At 37.6% G+C, this 20,154-nt stretch overlaps 1 protein-coding gene and 1 long non-coding RNA gene across 6 annotated transcripts; one reads left to right on the top strand and one right to left on the bottom strand.

Moving 5' to 3' along the window:
* Positions 1–4,513: 4,513 nt before the first annotated feature.
* Positions 4,514–12,444, bottom strand: LOC144454554 (uncharacterized). Its single transcript, XR_013483050.1, has 2 exons — positions 12,371–12,444; positions 4,514–4,647 (listed from the first exon to the last, which is right to left on the bottom strand). It is a non-coding gene; the product is annotated as an uncharacterized LOC144454554 (long non-coding RNA).
* LOC110220736 (uncharacterized) lies at positions 11,678–17,279 on the top strand. 5 transcript variants are annotated; one of them, XM_021004892.2, is made up of 3 exons: positions 11,678–12,004; positions 12,343–12,544; positions 13,206–17,279. In XM_021004892.2, exons 1-3 carry the CDS (start codon positions 11,693–11,695, stop codon positions 13,220–13,222), a joined length of 531 nt encoding a protein of 176 aa, XP_020860551.2. In that variant the 5' UTR covers positions 11,678–11,692; the 3' UTR covers positions 13,223–17,279. The 5 variants fall into 5 exon arrangements, with proteins under 5 accessions (XP_020860551.2, XP_078003154.1, XP_020860550.2 ...); XM_078147028.1 differs by having other exon boundaries at positions 13,516–17,279; XM_021004891.2 differs by lacking the exon at positions 13,206–17,279 and adding an exon at positions 12,867–13,091.
* Positions 17,280–20,154: the final 2,875 nt, after the last annotated feature.

Here is a 20,154-nt window from a genome sequence, read left to right on the forward strand (position 1 = left end):
GAAGGGGCCAGATTACGAAGGGTAACATGGGACAACTGGAGCTTGTGGAATGCGGAGGGGGGAGGATGACACAGTCAGACTGACACTTTAGCAAAATCAATTTGGCAGCTGAATTGGAGGATGAGTTGGAGAAAGTGGAGATCTAAGGAGGGGGGTCCACTAGAAAGCAATTGTACTAGTTCAGCTGAGAGGTATTGAGGGCCTGACCTCAATTGACTGTGAATGAAGAGAAGGGAATATATATGAGATGTGGAATTAGATATAACATTTGGCAACCATTAGGATGTAAGGGCTGAGAATAATGAGTCAAAGTTGACACTGAGATTGTGAACCTGGGTGACTTGGAAGATGGTAGTACCCTTGACAGTAGCAGGGAAGTTTGGAAGAGGGATGGGTTTTGGGGAAAAGATAATGATTTGTTTTGGACATGTTTAATTTGAGATGCCTATGGGACATTCAGTTTAAAATGCTTAATAGGAAGCTGGGGATGTGTGAGTAGAGCTCAGGAGACAGACTAGGGCTGGATATGATCATCTGTCTAGAGAAGATAATTGAATCCATGAGAACTGATGAAATGACCAACCGAGATAGTATAAAGAGAAAAAGAGAAGGGCTCAGGATTGAGCCTTGGGAGAAATCTATCCATGGCATGGCATGGATGAAAATCCAGCAAAGAAGACTGAGAAAGAATAGAATAAAGATAAGATAATCAAGAGAGAGTAGCAATGTCATGAAAACTCAGAGAGGTTATTGTACATAGGAAAAGAGGGTGATCAAAAGTGTCAAAGACCTCAAACAAAGAGATCAAGAAGGATGATGATTAAGACAAAGGCCTATAAATTTGGCAATTAAGACGTCATTGGTAATTTGAAGAGAGCAAATTTAGATAAATAATGAAGTCAGAAGCCAAATTAAAAACGGTTTAAAAGAGAGTGAGAGAAGAGGAAGTAAAAGCACTGGGGGTAGGTGCCAGTTTAGCTGAAAAGAGATATATAGGATAATAGCTAGACTGGATGGTAGCATCTAATGAGGTTCTTTTTTTTTTAACGATAGGGAGACATGAGTGTATTTGTAAGCAGCTGGAAAGGAACTTACAGATGGGGAGAGACTGAAGATTAATGAGAGTTGGAATGATAGTGGGGGGCAATCTGCTGGAGAAGATAAAATAGGGCATGAGATCAAGGGTAAATTTATTTATCAGAAATTAGCAAACCATTTTTAGCAATATTTAGAAAGAAAGTGATGGTACAGGTTTGATAGAGGGCTGGGTGAAGAGACAGATCCTGAGCATGGGGAGGAATGGTTTGAATGGGGAAGTGCAAGGGGAAATCCTAAGTAGTCAAGGGCAGCTTTATGGTAATGGTGCTTTGATAGGGATGGGAGACTACATTTAAAGTGGAAAAGATAGCAAAGTGTCAAAAATAAACTCCCCTTACTTCCAGGTTTTGCCTAGGTTAGGTACAGCTGCCCTGAAGAAGCAATAGCAGTCTTCTAGTTAAAAACAACTTCTTTCACCTTCTTACATTTATGTATTGTACTATTCTTTCCCAACCTACAGAGAACCTTACCTATTGCACCAGAGGTAGTCACACCCACAGTATATGGTCTTGAATAGCATTACATTTGGGCCTCAGGCAGTGAAATAATTAACTGATAATCACTTGTATTACCCACATTACAATCCATGTGTTGTATTAAAAGTCATGAGTATAAAATGAGAATAACACACTTCAATATAAAGATCATGCACACAATACTCCTACAGTTTTACTCAATTGACTAGTTCTAACCATCTTATATTGGATGATGACAATGGTGATGATGATTTGAAGTGGTTTAAGGGTCAGAAAAGTAAGTCTAAAAATGATATCTCTATGCTCTGCATTTATTCTACATGAATAGCTTTCACATAAAATTTGCTCAATTTACAAACCAAAAATAGATTTTTTTTCTGTCAGCACAGCAAGATCAGGCTGGTATCGGAAAATCAGGCACAGCTTGTATATCATCATTCACCGTAAAGGCTTGGAAATCAGAACTGAGCTGCCAATTTTGTTGATGATGCATGAGACAAAATAGAGTACAGCTGGCTCTTCTGTTCCTATACTAGTTCTGCAGTACTGACATTAGTAAGAAATCTGTTTGTTTTTTGTTTCAGGAAATTAAATAGCTATGACTAAAAAGAAGCAGAGGGAACAGATATATCTGTGTAATAAACAGGTGCCCTCTCCCCCTCCCCCATTAATTTTGGTGACTGTAATCTCATTTTAATTTCATCATTTACAAGTCCCGTTGGAGAAAAGAGCATGAAACTTCTTTTAAAAGACCATCCAAGACAGTCTATTAATGAGAAGAAATTATTATGATGATAATATCATCAAATATTCCTCATAGTTTAAATTCTCAATGCACAGTATGACAATGTAGCTTTCACATGAGCCCCTTCAAAGAAGAAGTATTACAAAATTTTACCTTATACTTAATAAGGAGACTTAAGAAGTGCTTTGTTAATTTCTCTTGTAAAGTATACATTCCAAACTCCAGTGCCTTGATTATTTGAGTTGGTAGGCTATGCCGACTAAATAAACCAGGCAATTGCCTGATCTCTCCTTCGTTTTGTATTATGAAGAAATAGCAATAGGCATGGAAAGAAGCCTGCAATTTAATAATACATTCCATTCTTTTAATCCTTTCTTATTGCAAGATGACTTGACATCATAATTTGAACTGATGGGATAGAGAGTTTGCAAAAGGGTAGCTTTTTGAAAAATGGCCATTGATAATAATCAATGTCTTTCTGATTATATAATACCTTTCTTCCCCCACTATTTGCTGAATTTGATACTTCTGACCACACTCTTCTGGCTTCTTTCTCCTTTCTGGATTTTTCTGGAGCTACTTTTACTGGTTTTCCTCCTACCTGTCTTGCCACTCCTCAGTCATTTTTTCTTGGTTAATTATCTATACCATATTCCCTACATGTGAATGTTTGATAAGGCTCTGTGCTGGGCCCTCTTTTCTACTGTCTCTAACATTCTCTCTCCCATGAATTTAATTATATTCAAGCATATTACCCACAGATCTTTATATCTACTCTAGTTTATGAGCTCTAGTCCTTCATCACCAATTGTCTATTATACATTTCAAACTAGATATTCTGGGGACATCTCAGCTTCAACATGTCCGAAACTCATTATCTTCCCTCAAACCCACTCCTCTTCTAAACTTCCTCATTTCTGTTGAAAGCAGCACTACTCTTCTAGTCTTCCAGATTCATAATCTCAGTGTTATCCTCTATTCCTCACTCTCTCTCATCCCATATATCCAATCAGCTGCCTCTTGCCATTTATACTTTTACATCTCTTGCATCTGATCCCTTGTTTCCATTCATAGGTGGTTCAGTACTTTATCACTTCTTGTGTAGATTATTGCAATAGCCTTCCTATGAATCTCCCTGCTTCAGGTCTCTTCCCACTCCAGTCTATTCTTCCATACTGCTGTCAGAGTGATTTTCCTTAAGTGTAGATCTGACCATGCTGTTACCTTTCTCAATAAACTCAAGTAGCTTCTTATTGCCTCATGGATAAAATATAAACTTCTCTGTTAAGTTTTTAAAGTCTTTCACATGGACTCAACCTCTCTTTCCAGTGTCATTGTATCCATTCATTCCAGCACTCTGAAATATGGCTAAACTGGCCTGCTCTTGGTTCCTTGACATATTACACTCCATTTCCCATTTTCACTCCTTTTTATTGGCTATTTCCCCATGCTCGAAAAGCATCCTTCCTCACCTCTGCCTCACAGAGGTGGCACAGTAGATAGAGCATTGGGCCTGGAGTCAGGAAGTTGTGAGTTTAAATCTGGCCTCAGACAACTGCTAGCTACTTAATCTTGGATAAGTCACTTAACTTTTGTCTGTTTCTTCATTTGCAAAAATGGGGATGATAATAGTACCTACCACCCAGGACTGTTTTGGAGATGAGATAATCTTTGTAAAGACCTTTGCAAACTACTGTTATTATTAAATTCTAACTAATATTAGCATTGCTTTTTTTCTTTCAAAACTCAGCTTAAGCACTAGCTTCTACTTGAAGCCTTTCCTGATTTCTTTAACCCCTAGTCTTTCTTTCCACACATATTTAATTTCTTTCATTTATATTTATTCTCTTTATTTCTATTCTATATACTTATATGTGTATTTGCTATCTTTCCCATCAGAACATAAACTACTTGAGAGCAGAGGTTGTTTCATGTTTTGTATTTGTATCCCCAGTGCCTAGCAGGTAAGAGGTGCTTTATGTGTACTTGATTGATTGACTGATTGATTTTTGGACATAATCATATTTCTATGGGTAAAAATTAATGTGAAAAAGTGTCAAATTCAAGTGACATGATTCCAAATTCTAAATCCATTGGAATTCTGGTAATTCTGGAACATGTTCATGATTTGGGAGCTCTCATATAAGAAATAAAGACTTCAGGTAAAACACAGGGGTACTAAGTGCACATGAAATCCTTTCATTAGCTTTTATTATTTTAATACTGAATTCTTGTTCTTCTCTCCCAAACTCAGCATGATTATCCTTCATCTAATAATAGAGGTCTGGTTGTAGTTCTGCGATTCACGAGAAATGAAATCTGTTACTCCTGCTGGGATCAAAACACAGTTGTCAGTAAGTGTGGGCAGCTTTGGGTGAAGAGCTTTTCAAATGAAAGGAATGGAAACTAAATACTGAGCCTGAGCATATTGGAGTGTCAATATGAGTTTAAGAATGATCATTATAACATCAATGATACTTGTAGTGATTTCAGTGAGGAACTGTTCTGTAAAATGTTTAGGACTTTTAGATCTGAAGGTATAGTCTATGGTATAACTAACTCATTGATCATGATAGACTAGTAGTATAAAAGGAGAAAAGCCATCTGAGCTTAGGACTGCATCTCAAATCAGTAAAGAGTCCCACTTTTATTGCCTTAGCAAGGTGGGCTCAGTCATATCTGGAGCACTATTGGAATGACTATTTCCTAATATAGCTAGGTGTCTTACTTTTTTTTCTAAGAGTTTATAGATTTAGTGCATTCACCATATTTGAAATAAAGATAAATAGCCTTTCATTCAAGCCTTGACAAAATATTACAACTAATCAATCATTCAGTTATCCTTTATTAAACACCTACTATATGCCAAGCACTGTGCTAGGTGCCAGGGATACGAAGACAGAAATTAAACTGTCCCTGTCCTCAAAGAACTCATATTCTATTGGAAGAGGCAACATGTACATATATAACTATATCCAAAATAAATAAAAAGTAGGTTTTTTTGGGAAAGAGAATGAAATGTTTAAGTCTAGAGTACAATCAAAAAGGAATTCTTTAGAAATAAGATATTTAAAAGGAATAGAATATTCTTCAAAGTTTTTTAAGAAAAAAGGAAGATGAAGAAATTTTAATAACAAATATAGGACTATATTCATAAAACTGAAAATATTTAGAATGTTATTCTACAAGAATCCTCATAAGGTGAAATATTTTCATTCATTGGGAAGCTCACCTCTGCTGGTTATGTATTGCATGTAGATACTCAGAGAACGACACAAGATATGCTTATGTATGTATATACAGGATTAACCCTGAGCAAAATTATGAAATAGGTTTTGTTCTTGGTGCTTTTTTTTAAACAAATAACTTCCTTTTTCTCCTCTCTACCTTCCCTGTTAATATTAGATTTGCTACCACTCCACCTTTTTAGTACCTCCCCCAAGATGCCTTGTCTGGCTGTCCTATTGCCTAAGTATGAAGCCTGTCCTCCCAGGCCCAGGCCCTTCCTGGTGTCCCTTCCAGGGCTCTCGTGAACAATCTTGTGTATTCTAATTGGTGCCATAAGCTGCCTTGGGGCTTACCTAGAGTTTGTTATTACTGTGATCTTTATTCCCTACTTGCCAATCTGAATGGAACTCTCAAGTCTTATTTTTCAGTGCAGGACCTAAGGAAATATAGGATAACACTGCGATTATGAATCTGGGAGACTAGAAGAGTGATGCTGTCTTCAACAGAAATGGGGGAGTTTAGAAGAGGAATGGGTTTGGAGGAAAAGATAGTGAGTTTTGGACATATTGAGTTTGAGATGCCCCCAGAACATCCAGTTAGAAATGTAAAGTAGAAAGCTGATGATACAGGACTAAAGCTCAGAAGATAGGGTAGATATTTTTTTTTCATTTTTTTTTTTAAATGAGGCAATTGGGGTTAAGTGATTTGCCCAGAGTCACACAGCTAGTGAGTGTTAAGTGTCTCAGGTCCTCCTAACTCCAGGGCCAGTGCTCTATCCACTGTGCCACCTAGCTGCCCCTAAGATAGGGTAGATATAAAGATCTGTGGGTTATATGCATGGATAATCACATGGAATTAGAAGATAATTGGGGGTGGAAGTCTGCCTGGGTGGAAGGAATACATACATAATCGGAAATCCATCTAAATAGCAGCAGAAGTATTTATTCTCCAACCTTCCTAACTTTATTTCCCACAGCTCCCATTTATGCACTCTATGCTTCAATCAAACTGGATTACTTGCTGTTCTCCTGCCTCATCCTCATCTCACTTGGCCACCTCCCAGCATTTGCCATCCTCCATGCATGGATATCCTTTACAAATCAGCCTGTGGAAATACTTCCCTTTCTGCAAGGCCCAGCTCAGGTGCTACCTCCTCCAGAAAGTCTTTTTTGATCCTCCATCAGAAATGATGCCTCCTTCCTTGAATCCTTGTATCCTCAGGATCTGGACATTAGAAGCACTTAATAAATATAATTCTCATGTTGATTAGAAGAGGAAAAGTATGCTTCACAAATGAATGCAGGTGTCATTATTTCTTCTGGGGGAGCCACCAACAGAAAATTCTATTTTTCATATACACTTCTTTCAACTTGTTAACCATCTGCAGAAAAGTTGATCAACTACCTGCTATTCAAGGAATTCACCATCAACTAAAGAAAATGTGGACAATCCTATTATCTTGTAAACTAGAAAACAAGAAATAAGGAAAAGCTGAAAACTAAACTCTGAGCACTTGATCCCTTCTTTTGACTGGGATTCTTCAATACTTTGCTGAATGGTAGGGTTTATGAGCTTATACCCATTTGGTCCTTTTTTGGTACATCGGAAAGAACATTGGGTTTGTTCTCAGAGGATCTGGCTTCAGCCCTCAGCTCTGCCACTCACTATTTGTGTGGACTTTGGCAAGTCACTTTACCGCTATAGAATTGTTTCCTAGCTTCTTTTGACTTTAAATTGGAGGTTCTTTGAAGTGCCTCTGGGTTTTTGAAGCTCTCCTGATGGAGTTTTTACCAAAATTGAAAAGTTTTCAGTAATAGGCCCATGGATTACAGTGTATCAGTTATGTCAAAACCAGCCTAGCTAAATTCAGAGCTGCTCATCACTATGAGGCTAGTTACCAGGTGATGAATACTTCTGGTTTTGGATCACAACTATTCATGAAACCATCTATTAGAGAATCTTCTTGTAGGTGGAATTTTTGCTGAAGGCATTAGACTAGGCCTCTCAAGTCCCTGCTAATGCTGAGATTTTATGATTCTATAAGAGAGGTACTGTGATATATTTTGGTAGAGGGAGAGCAAACACTATTAAAATCATTGATCCTTAAAGTACTGAATCCTTGAAGTAAGCATTAAGTTAGCATTGAAGCAATCCTTGTAGTAAACATTAAGAGGTAGCATGGTATAACAGGGTAGGCAGTCCAGTGGATCAGAGTGCTGGACTTGGAGTCAGGAAGAGTTATCTTCCTGAGTTCAAATCTGGTCTCAGACACTTACTAGCTGCGTGATGCTGGATAAATCACTTAACCCTGTTTGCCTCAGTTTCCTCATCTATAAAATGAGCTGGAGAAGGAAATGGCAAACTACTCAAGTTTCTTTGTCAAGAAAACCCCAAATGGGGTTATGAATTGTCAGACTGAAAATGACAGAATAACAACAAAAACGGTGTAGTGGAAAGAATACTGAACTTAGAGTCAGATGGCCAGGCATTCTGGCATTTCTTGTTGAGGTATGACCATGGATATACCATTTAATTTCTGAGAGCTTTACTTCCTCATTTGCAAAAATGGAGATAATAATACTAGTTTTACTGATCTCACAGGTTTGTTGAGAAGAAAACAAGTGCTGTACAAATATGAGCTATAATTATTCTCTTCCTTCTCACTCTCTTAGCTTTTTCATGCAGAAAGCTATATAGGTCCTAACCTGGGTTGTACTTTCCTAAATAACCTTCCTTTTAGAATTCTGAGAATCCTAGGATCTTTTCCTGGCAAGTTTATACATTGGAAGGTTGCTGAGCTTTGTTTATACTATAACTTCAATGATATTTTCCAATATGAATTTTCAATCACCAAAAAAGTACTGTACAGGAGATGGCAAATATTTGTGCTCATTCCTTTGAAGCCTCAACTGGGCTGGCATCACTATCTAAATATAGATCAGGATTAACTGAGTAATAAGTCAAGAGTACACAGCAGTTTCTCTAATAATTCCTTCAATACAGTAACTGTACTGTGGTCTTTTCAAAGGATTTAACCTTAGGTAGACAGAAACTTCTGGAGGTATTGGAAAATGTCCACATTCTAAAACATTTACTGTATTTAGAAATTGTAGGATGCCCTAAAATATCAGAGGGAATTTAAAATCATAGATTTCATATGTTCGCAGTCTTTTATTTCACCATTTCAGCATAGTTGCCTTTGCATTTGCTTCAAGGACCCTGTTACTTCAGGGTATGTATTTAAGCTGATCTGGAACTATAATATGATAACAATATAATAATAAAAAAAACCTACTTCTTAAGTAGAGCTTGGGTTGGTTATCTAAATTAATCAGTGGATATGGAAACCCAACATTTTAATTTTGAAACAATGAAAAATAAGAAAGAATGAAACTGGCAGTTTGAAAAAAGAGAAATGTGACAAAGATACATGAAAGCTTTTTTTTTGGCAAGCCTTTTTTAGATGTGCAAGATATGGAAGAACAATATTTCAGGATAATGGAAGGATAGGAAAAATACTTCAAAAGGAATTCAGAAGAAGAAATGAACTTACCATGAAATGAAATTATCTACCCACTTTCCTTTCTGTGACAGCTAGGTGGGACAGTAGATGGAACAGTGGATATATACTCAGGAAGACCTGAGTTCAGGTTTTATCTCAGATCCTTACTAGCTGTGGGACCCTAGACAAATCATTTAGCTTCCATTTGTCTCAATTTCCTTAACTCTAATACTAGTACCTACCTCGTAGGGTTGAGGTATGAGGTAAAAGATACAAGATATTTGTAAAGTGCCTGGCACAGAGTAAGCATTTATTAAGTGCCTGCTATATAACGATCACTGAGGCTGCAGAGAAGTCAAGAAGGATGAGGACTGAGTAAAAGCCATTAGATCTGGCAGTAATGCAATGAAGACATCATTTTTCTTGGAAATTTAGCCCCTTGATACAGAACAAGTCTAAGACTTGGAAATATACTACTAGAAGAAAAAAAACCCAGAAGAAAACAAAAAAATAATAGTTTCGTGTAACAGTGCGGCCACCAGGAAAAGAACATACATGAAAGTTAGTGTCTAATAAGTGTTTGTTGAACTGAATATTGAATTGAAATGAGAAAATGCTCAGGGTTTAGGGAAGTAAGAGGCTGTGATGAACTTGAAAAAGGAAGCATATTCATTACCTATTTGACCATAAGCTCAGATAAAGTCACAAAAAAGTCACAAAAGTGACTGTTAAAAGCAAAATATTTTTGGTTTCAAATTTCTTTCTGTATTATGTCTTCATATTTCTGGAGACAGTGTCAGATTTAGACAAGGGTTAGCCCTGACTCATCATTGTGAGATACAGATAATCAGAAGACTCTCTCTAATGAAAATTACTAGAAGTAACTCATTTTTGGGTAGACAACTGTTTATTTTCTGTAAAACTCAATATACTGGCAACAGTTCACCCTGTGAAGAAATGGTCAGCTTTAAAAACATCACTAACTACATCTTTTTTTTTAATTACTTGTGGAAATGTTTATCTATGGTCCTGTGGATAGACCTTAAGATCAAAGTTATTCTCTCACTGGATATTTCTAAATTATCTGGTTTAATTAATTCCTTTCTGGAGAATCTGTAAAACAAAATGAATTCTCAGGCTATTTAAGGTCTCTCAATTCAATGAAACCCTTTCACCTCTTTGATGTTTGAGCTTATATTAATATGATTAGCCTTTATAGATGAAAACTACAATATTCTTTTCAAAGGAATTGAAATACAAGGAATGACTACCTTTAACTCATTTGACACTCCTTATTCTTCTATCGGTCTTGCAGACACTTCTTTCTAATCTTTGAAATCTTATCAGTTCAGTATTTCAAAATGTCTCTATGAACACTTCTCAGAGATGTTTTAAAGTAAACTCTTGTTCAGATAGATATTTATTATACTAGATAACTTCTGATGTCTCCTCAATTCTGATGTTCTAGGATTCTATGAATTTATTTATTTATTTTTTGGAGGGGGACCAAAGAGGGACATGAAGGAAGGCATGTTCTTTAGCTTACATGGATAATTGCTGGAATAATTGTAAAGTTAGGTGTTGTGATAGAAAGGAGCAGTGTGGAAAAGAAAGGTAGGACAGAATTTCTGAAGGAACTGTGTCAGGCAATCTTAATTAGGATGTTATGGACAATAGGGGTGAGAAGGTCAGTAATGTTCCTGAAAAGAGTATGAGATAAGACTCTATGCTTGGGGAGTGGGGTATGAGCTTTAGGACCAAACCGATGTAAAGCTGCAGGGGCCCTTGAAAGTCAACTAATCCAAGCCACTCCTTTTACAGGAGAAGAAACTGAGGCCCAGAAAAGTTGTAACTTGTCCAATGTTACATGGGCAGTACATGGCATATCTGGAATTTTGAACTCAAATCCAATGACTCCAAGCAATGTAGTTTTCACTGTTCCCAGAAGGATTCTTTGCTGTCTTAAGACTACCCTAAATCAAGTAACACAGTCGAAATCATCAAATAAACATACTGATCTGAAACTGGGACTTTGGGAGTTTTAACTTTTTGTGACATGGACCCCTTTGTCGGACTGGTGAAGCCTATGAACTGGATCTCAGAATAACTTTTTTTTTAATTAATCGAAGGAAATGCCAAATTTCAGTTAGAAGTTAGTAAAAATTACATAGCCCCCAAAATCTATCCACAGACCCCCGATAAAGAACTCATGGATTAAGTAATTCCTCGATTCCCCCACTCTTCCTGTGACCCAAAATAAAGTCCTTTTTGTACCCCCTCCAACTTCTAAGAGTTTATACCCTCACGGTGCCCACAATACACTTCAAAAACTTTAAAATACGCTAAATAGAAAAAAAAATCCAGGGTTTTAGTGTGTGCATGTTTTAAACTGGAATTTAATAAACAACCGCCTTCCCCTCTAAAAAAAAATCTTTTGTGAGTTCGGCAGAAAACATCCGAAGCTTTGCTAAAACAAACTAGTTGGGATGGGAACGCACAGGAGGCTCTCAAGCCTCGCTCCCCTCCTCCAGGCCCCTTCCGGTCAGGCTCCTCCAGCTCTTGGGAGGGAGGGCCGGGCTCCTAGTATTTGCCGGGCCCCAGAATGGAATGGAGTCTGGGTGGTTACTTTCTTACGCGGGTGGGATGCGGGGAAGCCCTGGGGCGGAGGGGGAGGGAGGGAGGAGGTGGAGCGGTATAGCAAGTTTATTGTTTCCTTTCACCTTCCCCGCCCCTCCTCCTCCTTCTCTTCCTCCTCCTCCTCCTCTACTCCCTCCGCGTCAATGGAAAAAAAAAAACTGCGCGCGCTGGGCCCCGGCTATTTATAGCTGCCGCCGCCGCCGTGCTCACGTCACGGAGCCTCGCGCCGCTGACGGGCCGCTGACGCTCTTGGCTGGCGAGGCTGTAGCCGCTGCGGGGCTGCGCGTTGGGCGGCGGCGGCTACAATGGGGCTTCTGTGTATGTGTGTGCAGCTGCCGCCGCCGCCGCCTCCCGCGGGGACCCGGGGAGGGAAAGTAGGAGGAGCACCACCCCCATCTCCCCTTAACTTCCTCCCTAGCCAAGACCCCCCTCCCCTCTTCCAAAAGTAACGGGCGTGGAAGCGAGCGGCCGCGCACGCCTCCCCGCCCACCTTGGCCCCTGCCTTGGCCTTTTTTTTTGCCTTTGTTTCCTTCTGGTTTGTTTTAAAATAAACTCCCTTTGCTCCCCTAGACCCCTGTCCCACCCTATCCCTCTAGTCATTACCTCCACCTTCCCCTCACTTTCCCCACTCCTTCCCCCGCTCACTCCCCTTACAGCTAAGAGAGAAGGGGAATCCCGGCCTACTTCCTTTTCCGGATGGGGGCGACCTCTTTGTGCGAACCAGGGAGCGTGACCCGCACATCTGGCGCACATCTGGGGATGCGGCTGCGAGAGGGAGCGCGGCGGCGGCGGCGGCGGCGGCAGCGGCGGAGGAAGAGGAGACGACCGAGCATCGGGGCGGGTGGGAGGCCCTGGCAGGTAATGTATCTTGTGGGGGGGTGCAGAGGGAAGAGTATCTGGGTATGGTAGATGGGAGGGCAGTCCCCATTCCCGGTCTCTCCCCCTCTCCCCCATTTGAACCTGCCACCCGCCACTAGTGTGAAGAAAGAAACTTCTGAGACTGAATCGAATCTCCTCCAGAGACGAACAGATTAATACAGATCCTCCTGCTGTCCTCCCCCTTCCCCTCCCTCCCTCGGCCACTCCTCCTCCTTCTCCAATTTAGTCCTCCCCCCCACCCCCTCACCCCCCCTCCCGCCAAACAAGTGGAGGATGCAGCCTCTTCCCATTCCTTGTTAAGGTTGTCTGAGCCCCCCTGCAGGAGGAGGGGCTTGCGAGGACTTTAGAGACTCCTGATGCTGAGACCGGCTCTGAACAATCCTGTTGAGTCGGCAGGAGGGGGAGCTTTTTTGGTGCCTGCACACATGGCAGGCAGGGGACTTGCTGTGCCTTCTAGGAAATTGCAATCGATTTATAAAGCAGTTTCGCTAATTGGGAGTTCAAAATTAAACTTTAATAAAGCGTTTGTCTCGTCTTCTCTAATTGTGAAAGCTTCCATCCGTCCTGGTAGGCAGACTACATGTCTAGAGTTAATGGAGTTTAAGCAAGGTTCTCTCTCTTCTCTCCCTCCCACCCCCAGTACAATTTCGTCAGTAGTCTACTGCACAGCTGGATTTCCGTTGGGTGCAGATGTTGCTAATGGCAGCTTAAGCACGGATGGGCAGATAACATACGGAATGCAACATGTTGCCATATGGTCCCTTTAGCCTTTCACCTCCAAGAGTATCAATCAGATATATTCTAGGAGAAATGTAATGACTCTCTGAGAGGCAAGATGAATTGCTTGGTACGATTTATATCTCTTGACCTGATACTTTATAACAACAGGACTATAGGATCTCATTTTTTTTTAGTGTAAATTGACTAAAAATATTGTAACATCTATTTAGATTTGAAGATCTTAACAGCTGTTAGATCATTCTGGCTGTGAAATATGTCCTGGCGACCCCTCCCTTTTCCAGCACCACACTCACCAACACCTGGGGATGATGCAAACTTCACTAAAACTCTTAACTCAGAAACTTCCAATGAAACCATTAAATACTGTACAGAGGTGCACTGAAAAACAGGAACACAGATTTCCAGCAGCTCCGATATAATTGTACAGAGTAAGATACTTGACATTGTGAGGACCAAAGGGAAAGAAAGGACCATAGGAACAGCATACTTCTGAGTTCAAAGTTAAAGTTACACTAATAAAAATGTTATCTCGGGGTACTTTAAAATCATCCCTTAAATATGTAATTTAGCTCTTCCTTATAGTTTAGTTTTTTTAAAAATGACTTAAGTATGCATGATAAAATCTTTTTGTTTTTAGAAGTTAAAATTGTTAAAAAGTAATCATCATAGAAATATGTATTCATAGTATTTTCAGATTATAAAGTTATTTTAAAAACATGCCCTCATGTGAAATACCTGTAACTAACAGTAACTTCAAACCATGTCTTATGTTGGTGGTTTGTTTTTCCCCAGTATCTGTGACAGCTTATTGAGGTCACTTCTCCAGACTCTAATGGAATGATTCTGTAATACTTCGCAGGAATTATTTATAAATATTCCAAAGACCTAGTGTAATAGTTGAACTCATCACCATTAAGTTCAAAAGATGTAATACAAAGGATCATTCCTCACTTTTCCTTTAACAGTGAAGATTGACCTTAATTGAAGAAAATAATAGTTTAATAGTAAAAAAATTACACATAATTTATATTTTTTCATGTATCAGTATTTTTGTTTGTTTCTTGTGGGAAAGTGTTCATTGGTCAGAGATGCAATTTTTTCCCTTAAATTCTATCATCAGCATTAAACTTAATGAGTTTATGTGGACTATTAGAATGTTATATTCTAAAACATGGTACCAAAGTGACCCAAAAATAATTGCATATGGAGTGTCTCAGAAAATGTCAATATTTAACATTGAAAGTTTTTGATGATATAAAAAGTTGTTTTTATCTTTTTTCATGTAACCCAAAATTTAATATGCTACAACTCCAATTAATTTTCAAATTTAGAATATAAGGGCCTTGTATGGAAGCATGTGAAAGGAAAATTAAAATGAATAAAAATTGAAATAAATCACAATCAATGCAACTTTTTAGGAAAAGAAATGAAAGGGCTAAAATCCCCTTTCAATATTGCATTGTCCCAAGATGGTGGAATTAATTTTTTTTACTTAGTAGTGAGCATAGCAAAATAATCTTTTTTCAATGACATATTAGTAATGATTCCATCTCTCTGATTTCTAAGTAGGTAGCAAGTGTTAGAATTATTTTGCTTTAATCAATTACATAAAACTTCTAAAACTGTTATAAAAATATATTGAAAGTCTTTGTTAAGCCCTGTTTTTTTATTAATGTACAATTCCATTCAAAATGCAGGGAGAGAATCCTTCCTGCTGTGTGCTTCACTTCAAAATTCAGGTCTATCTGTAAATAACAATCCAAACCCAGCTGCAAACCTGTTTGCTTTTTCTCTAGTTACATACAACATTGCATAAATTTCATGAATAATTTCAGGTCTTTGGTAGAAGGTGTAAAGCTTTCTACAGAGATAAGCTGACTATGTATGTGTGTGACACATAATACACATACATACAATACTCAGTGCTAATCACAATTAGGCAGCAAATTCCTTGTTTTTGTTTTTTTTAAAATAAAGATCATAATTCCTATTTGTTTTAAATAAAGTATTCGTCTGCCCCCAGTAGAGGAAAAGAACTGAAATTATTCTCTGTCATGTCATCTGGGAGGAAATCACATTCTATCTGTAGTAGCTTTTATTCCACATCCTTCCTGGAGCGAAACTCCTCCCATACTGGTTTCTGAAAATCAGTTTGGATACTGGGGCTTTTTTGAACATTGATTTATGATAGTCAGTAAGTGTATTATCTATATTTGTAGATTGTCCTTTTCTGCTGTCTTGCAGGCGGTAAAAAAAAAATTAAATTTTTTTTAATAAAGATCTGGAAGGTTTACTTCGTCTGGAAGGCAGGAAGATCTGAAAGAATTGTAGCACAATTTGGATTTCTCATCCTGTAATTCATTATTTTAATTGCAATGCAGGCACAGCTGCTTGCCTCTTTTGTCCCACCCTAGTATGTATGTATGTCTGTATCTATCTATCTATCTATCTATCTATCTATCTATCTATCTATCTATCTATCTATCTATCTATCTATCTATCTATCTCATATATAGTATATCTTATCTGTATACCTACACATATTGTCTGTAGCATAAACCTGATTCATGCTTGTGATCTAATAAGTGGCATGCTATTGACATAGACAGAAGGCCTCTGTTGAAACTATTTTAATTTTCATGGGGTTGGAAAGGATGTCCATGAGGGTAGTAGAATGATAGTTACACTAATCTTCCTTTTTTCTTCTTTTCTGAGCTTGAGCTAGCCTATCATTGTGTGAATAGCTGAAAAACTTATTCCTCATTTTTACAGCATCTGATTTTATTTGTAAAGAATAAGAACCACTGTTAATCTACAAATATTTCACCTGTCAAGCAGTAAGCTGCTCTGCTATTTGCAATTTTCTGTTTATCTTGTTAGCATGATTACCATATAAAAAATCACATAAAAATTCTACCTTGCTTTTATATACTTTAACTTAAGATTGACAGTGACTTGTTTAATTAAACATGTACTTTCTTTTGGTGTTCCTGTATTTAGAAATTGAAATATAGTATTTCACTACCTTTATAAGATTGTGTTTGCATTTATTTAATTTAGAATTCTTTTTAAAAGCATGTAGCCTTGAATGTTTGTTCTACATTTTTTTTTCCACATCATTACTCTGGTACTGCTTGATGTAACTTGATTAGCTCCCTCCCCAGTCATGATTGGTAATTAAAATAGGCATTAAAATTAGTCACTTAGCAATTTTGCTGTTCAATTGGCAATTAAATTACTTAATTGCAATTAAAGTCCTAATTTTAATTGGCAAAATGATAGATGTAGATTTAAGATAATATGTATAAATACTTTAATAAGTGTCTATATAAGGATTACTTAATTACTCAACTTCAAATTTATGCTGTTAACTTTAGAACTTTTAAGTGAGCAATGAAATTTATATTGCATCTATTCAAAGGATATGGTAATTAGATTTATTACTTATCACTATAAGGGTCTTTGCTATAAGTTACTTTTGTAGCGTGAAAATTATAGGCTTCTTAATCACAGAATTATGATGAAGGGAAGTATATATCTCTATATACCTATAGAGATATATACCCTTGTCAGAGATATCTATATCTATATATGACTTTGTCTTCGTAACAGTACTTTGTCACATTTTTATGTTAAATTGAGGAATTTTCCTCCTAAACAGGTCGTAGAAGGAGACTTTAGAAAGTGATTGTGTTTATTTCACCTTTCTGGAGGAATGCTGTATAGTACAACAGAATTGTAAACATCATTAGTTACTTCCAGAATTCCAAGTCACCCTGAAGTAATTTTGGCATATAGTGGCTCATTTGCAAGAGCATTATATAACTTTTTAAAAAAGTCCCTGTTTTAATGAGACAATTGTTTACTGAATATTAACAAAAAAACCTGAAACCAAGGTCACTATTCTTTGGGTTAAAAGATTTTCTAAATTTGAAAGTGTTAAACTGTTCAATTAAATTTTACTTTGTCTCTGCTTGCTCTTATGTGTGTGTGTGTGTGTGTGTGTATGACTCAAAAGATGTAAATTTTTAGCAAACAATTTAAAAATATTAAATTTTTTTCATCATATTTTCAGTTTTACATTTATAGTTTTTAAAATGGGTACATCTAGAAGAAAAATGTTTTCTCCATCACAGCCTCTCTTTCTTTACATATATCTGTCTGTGTTGCAAATCAAAATAAGAAAGATTTGTTTTATTTTAAAGGATAATTTCTAGGTAGAAATGGGCTGAAAAGTGTGTTAGACTTTTAAAAATATGAATAAAAATAAACCAAGCAGTTGATTTGTATAGGAGAGCAACAAAATAATGGCAGAAAAGCAATCTTAAAAGGGAAATGCAGTACCTCCCTCCCCACCCCCACCAAACCTGTTCAGAGTTTGAAAGTTCATTTTGCTTTACTCCAAATATAAAGCTCACTTCTGACCAACTGTTTCCATTGGTACCTAGCTGTCAATATCCACTTAAAGAACATACCATATTTGAAATTGACAACTAGGGAAGATGCTTTAAAGTTTATTTATTCTTGGGACACAACAGTTGTATTTTTCAATAACTCTCTGCCCCCACTCCTGTTCTTTAAAGTGTTTTGTGTAGTAGTTCCTATATTGTATTTGGGGATCATATAGAAATACCTAAAGACTCCATCAGCTTGCATTGAAAAAGAAAAATTTTTAGGATTTAATTCAGGTTTGCTTTCTGTATTAAAGAAAGGTGTATTTTATTAAACTCAGTGTTTAAGCTTGCATAAAATAAAACAATATTTTATCTGTAAGTGTATATGTGATCTATAGCAATTCTTTCCTTTTTAAAATAAAATTTTATAGTTTTTATTTACATGCCATATGTCCTCTTTTAACATATGGTCAGGAATATAGAGGATAATCCAGGAAAGTCACTTTTCTGTATTTTTTTTTCTGAAAAGTATTCTTGAAAAGGTAATAATTTTGTAATGCTTTTCCAGTTAATCTCAAAAGAAGTCTTTAGTTGACTTAAATATACAGACAATCCATTTTCATTCATTTATTTTACTACGAAATTCTTTGACTTAGCAATATTTAAACATGTTGAAAATTATTTGATGAATTTCTCATTTTCATGTGTCAGTTTAAAGGTAAGTCTGATGCTGGACTCAGTCTCAAAATTGTCATTTTTAATTGAGTGAGTCAGAATACTTTGTGATGTTTATGTTCAACAGTCTTGAAGGGCTGCAGTCATTTAAATGCAGAAGTTCAGTTCCATTTAGCCTAAAGCATAGTTTTAACGTTTTCTAAAAGGTTGTTCAGTCCTGCATTTTGACTCCATTATAAATGTGTAATTAAACCTCTGCACACAAAAGCATTCTTATATACCAGCAAATACACCCACAGGAATCCTCATCTGAACTGTAATTTATTTAAACATGTAATCATAGGATTTTAAAACATGCTTTCATTTTTCCAAACTATATGCCAATTTGAACTGCTTGGTGATAAAATGAGTTTATTACTAGCTAGCATTTACCAAATACACGGTGAACTAAACATGAGCATGATGGGGAAATGCATTGTAAATCCAATTCAATGTGTATCAGAAGCTGCTCCCTCTATAAAAATAGAGGACACTAATATGTGTAGGTGTTTATGAATTTCAGTTTTTGAGCAGCGCAGAAGTTATGTGTTTGGGCCTGGTATGAAACCCTTGAATTTTATGTAGCTTTTAATGCTTTAAAAAAAAAAGTTTGTGGCTTCAGGCCCCCTACTGACAGGATCAGTCAATTACAGAGATTGTCGGTACTGATTGGACTTTCTCTTATCAATTCAATACTCAAATTATCTGTGCTGAGGAAAAAATTTAAGTTTATTGGGTTTCAGCTCCAGTTCCAGCTCCAGGTCCGATTGCAGTCTGAATGAATCTATGGTAGAATATTTCCTTTGTGACCACTATAGAGCCCCATCAAGTAGAGGCCAACCAGCCTGACTAATAATGAGTTTATTTAATAAACGTTTGTTAACTTTACTTCAGCTTTCTTAAATTGTGCTTTTAATGAATACCTCGACCTACAGGAAAATCCAGAGATTTGAAGCAGTAACTAAAACTCAGTTAAGAGTAGAAGAAAAATTGCTCCCTACTTCCTTTTAAAAATCATCATCATCGTAAAGGATACTGTGAAAATTTGCTTAACTCGGTCAAAGGCTGTCATCAAGAAGTCAGAAACCACAAAATGAAGTTTAATAATTTTGGATACTACTGTTATGTTTAACTTTCTTGGACCGTGACATAAGGGACTCCATGCAACTTTCAAACTCTTACTATGAAATTCACTTCCCTAACCGAAGACTTTCACTAACTTGAGAGTAGAGGAGGCTTTGGTTAAGGTTCTTAAACATCCTGGAGGGTATTTTGTGATGTTAATGGAGAAAACTAAGCTATCCGTTTGGATGTGCGTGTCTGAGTGGTGTGGTGTGTGTCTGCAACCTTAAAAGACTCCGAGTCCCCGCTTTCCTGGGGCTGGATTAAAAAAAATAATAGTTTGCCACCAAGTCTCCAACGTGGCCGCGCTAGTTTCCGATGGCCTTAAAATAGCTGGTGCTAGCCCTGCCCACAGCCGGGATCAATGAGAGTTCCCCTCCTCACCCTGCCCTGCCCCCTTGCACCAGGGGAAAGGGAGCTGGGGAGCACGCCGCTGGCTCGGCTGTGGCTGCTATTTTTGGCCGCGCCCGGCTCGGTGCGTCAATGACTGCGCCTCTGCGTCACGGCCACCCCCTCCCCCCTCCCTTCCAAACTCTCACTTTTTCCCTTTCGTTCGAATTGAATCTCTCCAGCCCACAGGGTGGCTGACGCTACTGAGCTCATGCTAATGAGCTATTC

The sequence above is a fragment of the Phascolarctos cinereus genome, unplaced genomic scaffold, assembly GCF_003287225.1.
Source record: "Phascolarctos cinereus isolate Bilbo 61053 unplaced genomic scaffold, phaCin_HiC Scaffold_726;HRSCAF=1367, whole genome shotgun sequence".
In the NCBI taxonomy this organism is placed as follows: Eukaryota; Metazoa; Chordata; class Mammalia; order Diprotodontia; family Phascolarctidae; genus Phascolarctos; species Phascolarctos cinereus.